Source organism: Homarus americanus, unplaced genomic scaffold (genome assembly GCF_018991925.1).
Source record: "Homarus americanus isolate GMGI-L3 unplaced genomic scaffold, GMGI_Hamer_2.0 scaffold16712, whole genome shotgun sequence".
Taxonomy (NCBI): Eukaryota; Metazoa; Arthropoda; class Malacostraca; order Decapoda; family Nephropidae; genus Homarus; species Homarus americanus.
The window spans coordinates 5,700,657-5,713,510 of NW_024757794.1; the positions used below are offsets into that span (position 1 = coordinate 5,700,657).

Below are 12,854 nucleotides of genomic sequence, written 5' to 3' on the forward strand. Positions count from 1 at the left end.
CACTTAACGCTGGTTTTTTCCACATATATGCGTGAAAATCCTAGATTATTTTTAGATTTGCCCACCACAATCTCTGCCTGACTGCCTTGCTTCTAGCTCATAAAATTATACAAATTACTGCACAGAATATAATTCTATATTGCTGAATTCTTATAATTTGGTGATCATTTTGAATATAAACATCATATTTTGCTTTTAAACTAAAATTTTTAGATAAAAATTTTTCTCTAGGTAACTATTATGGTATCTTTTACCAAAATATATGACATTTATTCAAAATATTCCTGGTCTTACAAGGAATCCAGCAATGTCAATTATATTATCCTAACTTTAGTTTGAGGTATTATTTATTAAAATTTAGTGGTTATCCCACACATCCTCTTGGGACGGTTGGTGGGGGTGGGGAGGGAGGACCAACCCAACCATCTGTTACCGTGAAGAATTATTATTTTTTTTATTAACTGAAGATATTTGTTTTAGCTCATAAAATTCATACAAATTACTCGGTCAGAATATAATTTACATTGCTGGAATTTCTATAATTTGGGTGATCATTTCGAATATAAACATCATATATTGTTTTTAAACTTACAATTTTAGATAAAAAAATTTTCTAGTAACTATGGTATTTTGTCCAAAATATATGACATTTATATTCAAAATATTCCTGGTCTTACAAGGAACTAGCACGTCAATTATATTATCCTAACTTTTAATCTGAGGTATTATTTAATACTAAATGTTAAAACTCTGGAAGGGAGTGATTGTGGGGATGTGGGAGGTTGGGACTGACCCCGTTGCTAAAGAGGGGAGGCAAGGTGGGGTACTTCTTGACTGACAGATAGTGTCGTGAAGATTATTTTTTATTGTCTTAAAGATATTTGTTTTAGCTCATAAAATTCATACAAATTAATCTGTCAGAATATACTACATTGCTGGAATTCTTATAATTTGGTGATCAGTTTTAACATAAACATCATATTTTGCTTTAAACTTACAATTTTAGATAAAATTTATTTTTTTATTAACTGAAGATATTTGTTCTAGCTCATAAAATTCATACAAATTACCCGGTCAGAATATAATTTACATTGCTGGAATTCTTATAATTTGGTGATCATTTTGAATATAAACATCATATATTTTGCATTAAACATACAATTTTTAGATAAAATTTTTTCTCTAGGTAACTATGTTATCTTTTGTGCAAAATATATGACATTTATATTCAAAAATATTCCTGGTCTTACAAGGAATCATATCATCAATTATATTTTTCCTAACTTTTAGTTGCAGATTCCCATCTCCTTGGGGCCGGTTGGTGGGGGTGGGGAGGAGGACCGACCGACCATCAACGGCTGTGTACTGTAGTGTGAGAGGGAGGAGTTGAGTCCATTATTTGAATGGACATTATGGCGACTGTATTTCTCTATTTCTCTTAAGTATTAATTGTGTGCATGTACCATCATAAAAATTAAAGATGTTATTTTTACTACAACATAGGTATGTGCCTTCCAAAAGTGGAGTTTAGGGATAGGGCGGTTTCTGTGGAATTAATCCCATATGTTCTGTTGTTCCTTACTTGTAGTTCATAGCAGGACCCTCTGGGTTCAATTGACCCACGTTAAATTGAGGTACAACTAATGTATATATATATATATATATATATATATATATATATATATATATATATATATATATATATATATATATATATATATATATATATATATATATATATATATATATATATATATATATATATATATATTTCATAATCGCAGTCATGGACTGAATATTCTATGCAAAAAATATAAATTTTAAATGAATTATTTCTAGTGTGGTCGACTTCCTACACAAAGATAGGCTATAAATAGCCTCCTTATCTCCTCTCCATCTGTTACCCTCTGTTCTGAGAGAGAAGGTCTTGGTAAATAACTTTTGTTTGTTTATTTTCATTGTTTGTCTAATTTATCATGTTGTATCAAAGTAATATTACTAAAAGTTTTAGGCAGCTACCAAACAGGGAGATTCTACTGCCTGGGAAGATATTGGAAGCATAATGTGCAGTATTGTCTAATGGTAGACCCTACTTCCATATGGCATCACGAAAATTGTGACCAAGTCTTAGGTTGCTGATCTATCTTTCTCTTCCTTTGACAACACAACATACATACAATATAATGTTTCTCACCTTTGATCTTTTTTTTCATTTTTGCATTTATTTATGGTTGATTATTTAAAATAAGGCCAATTCAATTCAAGTACAGTGAACCCTCACTTTACGCGGTCAATTGAACCCACGGCGGCCCGCGTAAAGTGAACAACATAACATATGGGATTAATTGAAGTAGAGACCGGGCCGACCCCCAAACTCCACTTTTTCAGACACAATACCTACGTTGTAATAAAAATAACTTCTTAATTTTATGATGGTATGCACACACAATTAATAATTAAGAGAAATATCAATAATATTAGGTTTTTTAACACTTACATTAGTAGAAAAGATGGCTGGGCACACGGGGATGGGGGGTTGGTTCCGAGGCAGAGGGAAGATTATTGGCCCTCACCTGTATCACTTGTATCAATTGTATCACTATCTGCCACAGAGGCTTGCAGGGCCTCTTTGTCAAACCCCTCAAAGTCCATATCCTCACTATCATTATCACTATCACTGACTTGGGCCGGCTGTGGTGGGTGGTGGGTGAAGAACTCGGTAATGTTTTGATGACTAGGCGACCTTGTGCGCACCCTGCTCGCGCCGCTCTCCGCGTAAAAGGGTACACACACCGCAGAAAGTGAGCATTCCGGTTTCGGCAGGGTACCGTGTAAACGTGGAAACGCGTAAAGTGGGACCGCGTAAAGCGAGGGTTGACTGTATTGGCATCAAATTTTACCGGCTGGTGTACAGTAGTGTAAACACTGGTGACTCACTTAAGCGTCTGTTATTTAACTGGAACTAATGTCAGTGTGAGTAAAAATTTTCCATTTACTTGAAATAGATTTACCGATTTATTTATTTATTTATTTATTAATAACATACTGTAATATATTAAACACACTGCAAGTATTTTCTTTAATTTATAAACTTGCTTCGCAAAAAAGGGAGGCTATACCCGGTAGGTGAAGTTGACCTGATACATTTATGGTGAACATTAAGGACCAAACTCCAAATCCGATGACGTGACTTCGTGTTCATCATGCTCATCCTAAATTAACCACTGTCGGTAGTTTCAATAATTAACGCAGTCATTTACTGAATATTCTTTTTAAAAAATAAATTTTAAATGCATTATTTAGAGGAGATAAGTATTATGATCAGTAAATATACAGATATGCATTACTGACCACCTCGAACACAAAGACGGCTAAAAATAGCCACAGGCGGTCAGTGTTAAGGTCACTTTCCCTTTCTTGTCTCGTCACTGGCAAATGGGGGGCGGGGGGTGATGATAGCAGCTGTGTTTATTACCAGGGTATATTGTTCTTTTACGGTATGTTAGACAGGTTTATCATACATTTTTATTATTTTAATATACCGGTAATCTTAATTTTAATCCAGCTTCCCAAATGTAAGTTTCAGTATAAAATAATTAGTGGTAGGACCTTGAGAGTGGTTTACGATGTTTCCATCACCACTCTTGACACGGTAAACCACAATATTTAAGAGGTAAGAATTTTATACCTGGTGATTAAGACGACCCCCTAACTTTGGGCTGATTTTTTTACGGTTCAAATTCCGTCCTATAGGCCAAGATATACGGTATCATTAATGTCCTAAACATTTGGATAAATCTATTCAATACGCTCATATGAGTCTGATCCTGTAACATTAAATCTTGCTGATTTGTACACCATTAGCTGTGTTTTTCTCAAGCCACATACAAATTCATATAATCCTGATACAACTGGTGGCAAGCAGGGGATACCTGCCATATTTGCAAGATCATCATCATACTGCCACTGTAATGGACCCATTTTGTGGAAATATTTAATGGGAATATTTTTACTGCACTTTTCCTCCAAATCTTTGTGTGTGAGTACATCCATTTCCATCTTGTTAGGTAAAGTAACAGCCCCTGACAGTGTCTTTATGAAGAGCTGGACCTAAAAGGAAAAGAACACTATTGTGAGCTAAGCATAACTACTTATCAGTTGTTATTTACTAAAAGAAACAGTATTTACAGTACTGTATCCGACAACTAAACAAGAAGCCAGTACATTATCTTCATGCTGAAAGGATGAATGGGTCCCTCAGGTCAGATGACCCATTAGGGACAGTGTGTATATAGCACACTGTATATACTGTAATAAGCCATCTGTACACAAGGAGGCAGTATGGCTGGCACTGTACTTAAATGCCTTCACTTCCCCAAATCCAAAGTTAGGTGGGTACCCATTTACAGTTGCATGGAGTAGGAGTGCCCCATGATTGAACCAACCCTCACTGCACCCACATCTTCATATCATATTGATGATATGAAAAACCATTTACATGACCAGATACAGGTAGAGTAGTAAGCACTCTGTGCAGTCCTGCAATACACATTTTCATATACAGTACAGTATATGAAACTTATAAATTTTTGAAAAATTTTCACCATGTGTTATGTACTTTTGCAGATACTTATTCTAAGATAGTTTTAACTCGCATTATTTTTAATTGTTGATGTGATAGTGTCATCACTAACTTTGTTACTCACTTAAAGACCTTAGTTGTTGAAGCGCAGTAATAACATTATAACAACACAACCTGTCATGCAAATTTCTAAAGTTGCATTCAAGCTACTGTACAGTACTTTGGACTGCACCAACCTGCACCACTCCACTGAATAAGGTTCAATGTGCAGGTACAATATATGCTCTTGAGGAATGTCTTCTTTTTTTTTTTTAACCCTCAATACCCTGGGTGATGCACTAAGTTGCCTGACTAGCGCACCTCAGGTGATGTACTAAGATGCATGCTATTTCCCGCCACTGTTTAAATGCCCAGCGTGGGTTATCAGGTTCCAGTATGACTACAGATATTTGCCTGTCACGCCACACGCTCGGTGACAGAGAAGCTCCTGAACGTAATTATCTACTTTTGCTGTTTCATTTCCATTGTTTGTCCATTTTATCATATTGTACCAAAGTAATATTGCTAAAAGTAGTGTAGTTGTAGTGTAGTACAGTGATATCCCCGTTAGCCGGAATAATTGGTGCAGGGCACTTCTGGGAATGAGAGATTTCCAGGCAACGAAACGACTCTCTCGAAGTCGGAAAAAATCTATCATCCCCTGAATTTTCCGGGTAACGGAAAAATTTTCTCGGAAGTTCCAGAATTTGCCCATTACATCATCTCTCAAACCCGGAAAAATATCCCTCATCCACGTAATTTTCTTAAATTTTCCAGGTAACGGAAAAATGTTCTCGGAAGTTCCAGAAATTGCTCATTACATCACCTCTCGAACCCGGAAAAATATCCCTCATCCCCAGAATTCTACGGGTAACGGAAAATTTTTCTCGGAATCCCAGAAAATGCACCTGATTTTCATCTCATTTGCTCTACCAAACACAAAGACAGCCTGACGACCAACTGCGTGTGTGTTGGCGAACACTTTATATGAAAAATAATGCCAATAAAATATTCTAAATTAATTATTTATAGGAAATAAGTATTATGATCAGTAAATATATACATTATTGGCCGTCTCGGACACAAAGGTAAGCTAAATATAGCTGGTAAGTGCGTAGGTGACCACGAGCTCATCTGTCAAAACAACATTGTCGCCTTATATCCCTCCCTCAGCGCTGCCAGGGAAGTTACTAGAGGATCAATATATAGTTCTTCTTAATTATTTCTCATTGTTTTATCATTTAAAAAGGTTAAAAATTATTTTTGGAAAAGTTTACATTTTCTCGATTTACCCCCGTGTGGGGGGTACTGCCAGCGGCACCCTTATCCAGGGCTTCAGGGTTAAACAGGGATTAGCCCACCCAGGCACAGGTCAATGACCCACATTGGGACCTGGGGGTCAAAAAGGTAATACAGTAATAATAATAATACCTGTAATAATGATAATAATTCATAATAAAACAAATTTATAATAAAAAATACAAAAATAAAAATAAAAATAACTGGAAAAAAAAAAAATAATATTAATGATAAAGAAATTAAAAAATAAATAAAAGTGAGAAACGTTATACAGTACAATAATATCTCCGTTACCCGGAATCCCTCAAACCTAGAAATCTCCAATAGCCAGAATTGAAATTTGCTCGGAAAATCATTCCCAAAGCCGGAATTTTCCAAAAATTTCCGGCTACTAAAATTGTGTTGTCTAGTGCAAATTATAGCATGTTTATATTCAAATTAATCAGTATGTTACAAGAATCCCAGCTATGTTAATTATATTCACCCAGGTCATTTCACTGGCTTTTTATAAGAGAGAAGCTTAGTCATCTAAGAACTGATAAATATACACGCGTTAGACCTGGGCCTGTGCCAACTGTCAAACGTACTACCTCCCCTCCCCCCATGCCCCCTCGCTCGCTCCCACCCTCTCTCTCCCCCCATCTGCTCGGCGTTGCTGGAATCCTTGTAAAACAATGAATAATTTTAATATAAACGTCATGTATTTTGCACAAGAGAAAATAATTAATCACCTGTATCACATTACAGTAGTACCTAGGACGTTAACCGGCGCATGACTGTATGTATGTATGTGTGTATATATATATATATATATATATATATATATATATATATATATATATATATATATATATATATATATATATATATATATATATATATATATATATATATATATATATATATATATATATATATATATATATGTTATGTATGTATGTATGTATGTATGTATGTATGTATATATATATATATATATATATATATATATATATATATATATATATATATATATATATATATATATATATATATATATATATATATATATATATATATATATATATATATATATATATATCTGATAACCACAAGGAAAGAAGAAAACACGAAGTTCCCAAGCGCTTTCGTGTAATTCACATCTTCAGGGGTGAGTACAGACTAAAGAAAAATACAAACCAAGGTGTATATATACAGAGGAGGGTGAGACCGGGTCCACAATGGTCAGGTATTAGGTAATGACCCTACTAATCTTTAAATAGCACACAACGGTTGGTGGTCAGGTCAGATGGTCAGGTGACCCGACCTTCTCACCTGATTACAAATCTTCTTAATTACAAAATTGTCCAGCTTGTACATGCCGTTACTCAAATTCATGTTGAATGCTTCGGTATGTTTGATAAGACTAGATTCTATGATGTTCCTACTATCAATTGAATTACATGGTAATATTGAGGAGGCATTATCCCAGTCAATGCAATGCTTGTTATCCCTCAAATGAACAAACAGAGCATTGGATTCCTGGCCTGTCCTAACACTGTATTTGTGTTGTTTAATTCTAGTTGCAAGATCTTTACCTGTCTGGCCTAAGTAAAACATATTACATTCCTTGCAAGGAACTTTATAAATGCAACCAATTGTGTTGTTGGGGGAGTTCTTGATTAACATTTGTTTAACAGTGCATGAGTTTTTAAATGCCACATTGACGTTCCAGGTTTTTAGTTGTGAAGGAATGTGTGAGAAATTTTTGTGAAATGGTAATATTAAGATATTCTTATGGTCATGGGTGGGCTTGGGATCAGTTCTATAAAAAGTTTTCTTAGTAATGTTTAGGCATTTGTCTATGAAAGATCTAGGGTATTTAAGGTTTGAGCCAATATTATATATATATTTGTATTCCTCATCAATGAATTCCGGACTGCAAATTCTCAAGGCATGTAAAAACATTGTTGAAAATACTGACTGTTTGACTTTATTATGGTGGGCAGAATAATAATGAATGTATGAACACACATTAGTTGGTTTTCTATAAATACTAAACTTAAAAGTGTTACCTATTCTGTGTATCAGACAGTCTAGGTGAGAAGGTCGGGTCACCTGACCATCTGACCTGACCACCAACCGTTGTGTGCTATTTAAAGATTAGTAGGGTCATTACCTAATACCTGACCATTGTGGACCTGGTCTCACCCTCCTCTGTATATATACACCTTGGTTTGTATTTCTCTTTAGTCTGTACTCACCCCTGAAGATGTGAATTACACGAAAGCGCTTGGGAACTTCGTGTTTTCTTCTTTCCTTGTGGTTATCAGCATATACCTAGATCACGCGCACCTACAGTGATTTAAGATATATATATATATATATATATATATATATATATATATATATATATATATATATATATATATATATATATATATATATATATATATATATATATATATATATATATATATATATATATATATATATATACATACATACATACTTTCCCTCACCCTAGCAAACTATTTAGCATAGCATAACCAAACAGCCTCGCAAGGACCAATAGGTCTGTATATAATATGTGTGCACGCGCTAAAATGACGTAGTATATTTTAATAATGTCTCATTGTCCATGGGTTTTCTTACAGTTTGGCTGTGAGTTTTCTATTTTGTCTACCTGCCAGTTCAACAGGACTGCTAACCATCCTCCCAGCAACTCATATGCCATCCCAGACCCACAGCCTTTATGTATGGTGCAAGACAGCAGTCCAATACATACAAGTCAGGCAGTCAAGCGTTGGATTGAGGCGCACCCGCAGATTATTCTATTGGACTGGCCCCCTAAAGGAGCCAATTGTAATCCAATAGAAAATCTATGTGCGCATATGGTTGTTGAATGGGATGTTGAGGAGAAAACGAGGGAGGCAGTGAGGAGACACGCACATAATGTGTGGGAGGGAATAAGGAGGAGGCCGAACATCTGCAGCAATCTGGTAGATTCCATGCCCACCAGATTGCATGAAGTTATAGCAGCAGATGGAGGTTGGATACAGTATTAACCTGTGGTCAAGAATTAAATCTCCGCCCCCGACGGTGCCTTGTAGGGGGTGGCGGGGGAGTTAGCTCTCTGGTGTAAACTCGTTGGGGCCACATAGACTTCGTTTCCTAACTCTCGGGAATTTGTCCAGGTATTTTACTATGTGGTTTTACGTCACTTCCCATAAATATGCTTACAAAATCTATGCATTAATATGCATAACTCTTGGGAATCTGTCCAGACATTAAATATATGTTATATACTACAATAATCACATAGATATGTTTACAATGTTTATGCATAATAAATGTGAAAAATATTTTTGGGTTTCAATTAACCAATAGTCATGCCTATAAAACAATCTTGATGCTCTAAGTGCATGTATGTGTTAAATAACGAGTAACTGATCCACATTATTTTGGTAAATAAAGAAATGAAAAGCAAGCACTTAGCCATATGGATATAGTTCACGGAAGAAGGGAAATAAGGATGAACCATGGTTTTGATGGAAACAATGTGCTCTGGGAAGATGCTCACAATGACGAATGGGAGAAACCTCTTTATGAAACATGTTACCTACTATGGATGAAGCTTAATGTTACAGGAACGCACGCACTCACGCACACACGCACACACACACACACACAGTGTAACTTTGTGTGACACGTTGTCTGACATTGGGTGGCTTTAAGCGAACCATACACTTGATATTACAATTTATGTATCCTTCCTGTCCATGATTTACAACTACAGTGACCCCTCGTTTAACGAACACCTCGGTTAACGTAATTTCGATTAACGAACTGCCTTCCATAAGGATCTTCAATTCAGTTAACGAAAAAAAATTCGGTTAACGAAGTTCTTACGAACCGACCTCAATATGTTTTCGCTTGCACTGACCGGGCAACCAGCTTTAGTATCAGTCCGCCAATACATTAATCGGTTCTAGGGCTTAAATTCCTTACTATTTTAGTAAATATCAAGAAGTTTATACTATTCAATCATTTTAAAAGTTTAATATTCAATTTTTTAGTCATTTTAACAATTATTGAACATAATTGAAGGTAAAGTGACTAGTTTAATGCGCGGCATCCAGCCTCTTAACACGGCAAACAGGAGTTAGTCTCTCTCTGTTTTCACTGGAGGTAACATCTTGCTTGAGACCCTCTTCAACTAAATGCTTTTTTTTGTGTGTTTGCAAGCAAATTATTGGTCATTTTGAAATTTATTTTACATATTGACAATATATAATGCAGTGCAGTGTTGATTTAAAGAAAATAATCTTGAATTACACCAGAGCTAAAATTTTATGGGTGAAATGGCGCCATGGGGTGACTTCTCTTCCACCCAAATGCCTTCTCTTCTTCCTTCTCCTCCACCCCATTCTAAATCCCATCATCATCATCATCATCCAGGAGCCTTCTACATACACACCTCAAAGTAAGTGAACTTTTCTACCATTTTTGTTGAATTTAGGAAATTTTCGGTGAGCTGGAACCAATTACCCAAAAACCCATTGAAACAATGGTTTCGGTTAACGAACTTTTCGGTTAACGAACGACCTTCTGGAACGGATTGAGTTCGTTAACGGAGGGGTCACTGTATAACTGTAGGGTAAAAGTTACAATATCATACTAATAACACTGTCATGTATTGATACTATGACTAGTAACCAAGCTACAGAGCACGATGAACATAAGATGATTATGATAGTGAAGCCTGGAAGGGTTCATATCATAACTTGTGTGTTCGTGCGTATGTTGCCCAGTGAGAGTTACCGTGGGCCTCCATGTACCCAGGTGGGATGGTCAAAGTATTACACTATAAGTGTGTCAAATGAGGACTGACTGATCCACATGTAATTTAAAGTTTTCGAAATATGTAGTTAAATTAAACAGGATTTTTCATAAAGTTATGCGAATGATGGGAAGCATCTTGGTCTGACACACACACACGTTGTGTGGAGTCACTGGGTGGTCTGGAAGTGTTTATTTCCATTCATACTTTCGTAAATACAAGCTATGGTATTTTCTCTTCATGTTCATATATAATGAAGATAATGCAGAGTATAAAATGCCATATACAATATTTATACATAATGTCATCTATACAGCCGTACTATGACTGTGTGTGTTCGTGCGTGTGTTGCCTCGTGATAGTTTGAGTGGGCCCCCGTCCAGAAAGGACACTGTTCTAACCTCCAGTACCGACCCAGGTGGGCTAGAGATTATGGTTTCCGAGTGTACCTGTGTGTGTATGTACCTGTGTGTGTACCTGTGTGTGTATGCCTGTGTGTGTGTCTGCTTACTGCATTCTGAATAGACAATGTTCTCAGGCAAGCAGTGGCCAAAGACAATTAATATATAATAAATGATTTATCAGGAATGTCAAACTTCAATACTATAAAATGAGTTAAATAAAGGAAGAAAAAGTTAACAAAAATAAATACATGCAGTACTGTACATGTGACTCACCTGGATATCAAACAGAGGAAAAGGGCAGACCTGGAAGGGGATACCAATGAAAGCCATGGAGGGGTACTTAGTGTTAAATAGGTGTTTGTACAGCGGCTTGACAATGCGGTCCTCAACAGTAATGCCACAATCCTCCGTCAAGAAAGGGAATGTGAAATGGTACCCTAGAATTAAAATGAGATGGTACGTCTTAGACAATATAAAATAATTAATCATACAAGTTTCTATCACTTACTCACCATAAATAATAACAATAATATTAATAATAATAATAATAATAATAATAATAATAATAATAATAATAATTAATAAATAATTGAAAAAAAAATGAAACAAATATACTACATTAACAATAATAACAATAATAATAATGATAAAGGACCATAAATAAATACAAAAATTAAAAGAAAAAGATTAATTGTGAGAAACGATATACATACTGTATGTATGTTGTGTTGTCAAATTAACTCTTTAGGTGCGTAATTAAATTTCGCGCCGGTTCCTGAAAAGTGTCAATTATCCTGCCAAAAATGAATTTCATATAATCACATTTTCTATATGTTTTTCCTAGAGAACTTTTAGTATATTTTCCAAATCTGGAACAAAAATTCACATATGTGTGCAAATTTTAGAGAAAAAATGACATTTATACCCAAAAATGCAGGAAATTGGTATAAATCAATGTCTGGTATATGGCAAATAAATTTAATCAATTTGGTTACTAAACAGCAAATTTAGATATGTATTACATATTCAGATAATATCAAACAAAATAGTACAAAAATAAGCTATATTGCATTCAGGAAATACTCCTATACCTCAATACATAATATGTCCGCATGTCGTCTCATTTGGGGAAGTTTTTTCAAGGCCGTGGGATATCCCCGCTTGTCGCATTTAATTAATATAATATTTTGGGCGGGTTTACCCGCATGTCGCATCCAAAGGGTTAAGAGAAACAATCGAAACCCTGCAATTGTATGTAAATGAGGCAGAAAGTCAGATCAGCAACCTGGGACTTGGTCAAAATTTCCGTGATGCCATATGGCAGCAGGGTCTACCATTAGACAACACATTATGCTTACAATATCTTCCCAGGTGGTAGTACGTACCTCCCTGTTTGATAGCTGCTTACTACCTACTATCTACTAAAAATAATGTTGACGCAGTCATTCCCTGGCAGATGTCAACAACCCCAGCAGAAGGCGAGTCTCGCTAATCAACATTTGTTTAGATACCTCGTCAGGCGGGTCGCGATAGATGGTCAGGGTAGGAAAGCTGGAGGTGCTTTGGTGTCAACAGAAAAGAAGGTATATGAGATATAATTACACTTAATGTATTATCAGAAGTTGGTGTCAAAAGATATTCAAATGGTTGTGTGAAAGTTGTAGAGATGTCCAAAGCTTGGTTTTTGTGTTTATAAAGGAATCCAGCT

General features: G+C 35.5%; 1 protein-coding gene across 4 annotated transcripts in view; it reads right to left on the bottom strand.

Moving 5' to 3' along the window:
* Positions 1 to 12,854, bottom strand: part of LOC121857778 (flavin-containing monooxygenase FMO GS-OX-like 2) — a 71,038-nt gene that overhangs the window by 15,081 nt on the left and 43,103 nt on the right. For 3 of the 4 annotated variants that reach the window (XM_042353962.1, XM_042353964.1, XM_042353963.1), the window contains exon 7: positions 11,420 to 11,583. In XM_042353962.1, the coding sequence (XP_042209896.1) occupies positions 11,420 to 11,583 (164 nt within the window). Of the gene's footprint in view, positions 1 to 3,648; positions 4,111 to 11,419; positions 11,584 to 12,854 lie in introns of those variants that run through there. The other variant, XM_042353965.1, reaches the window with a different exon arrangement.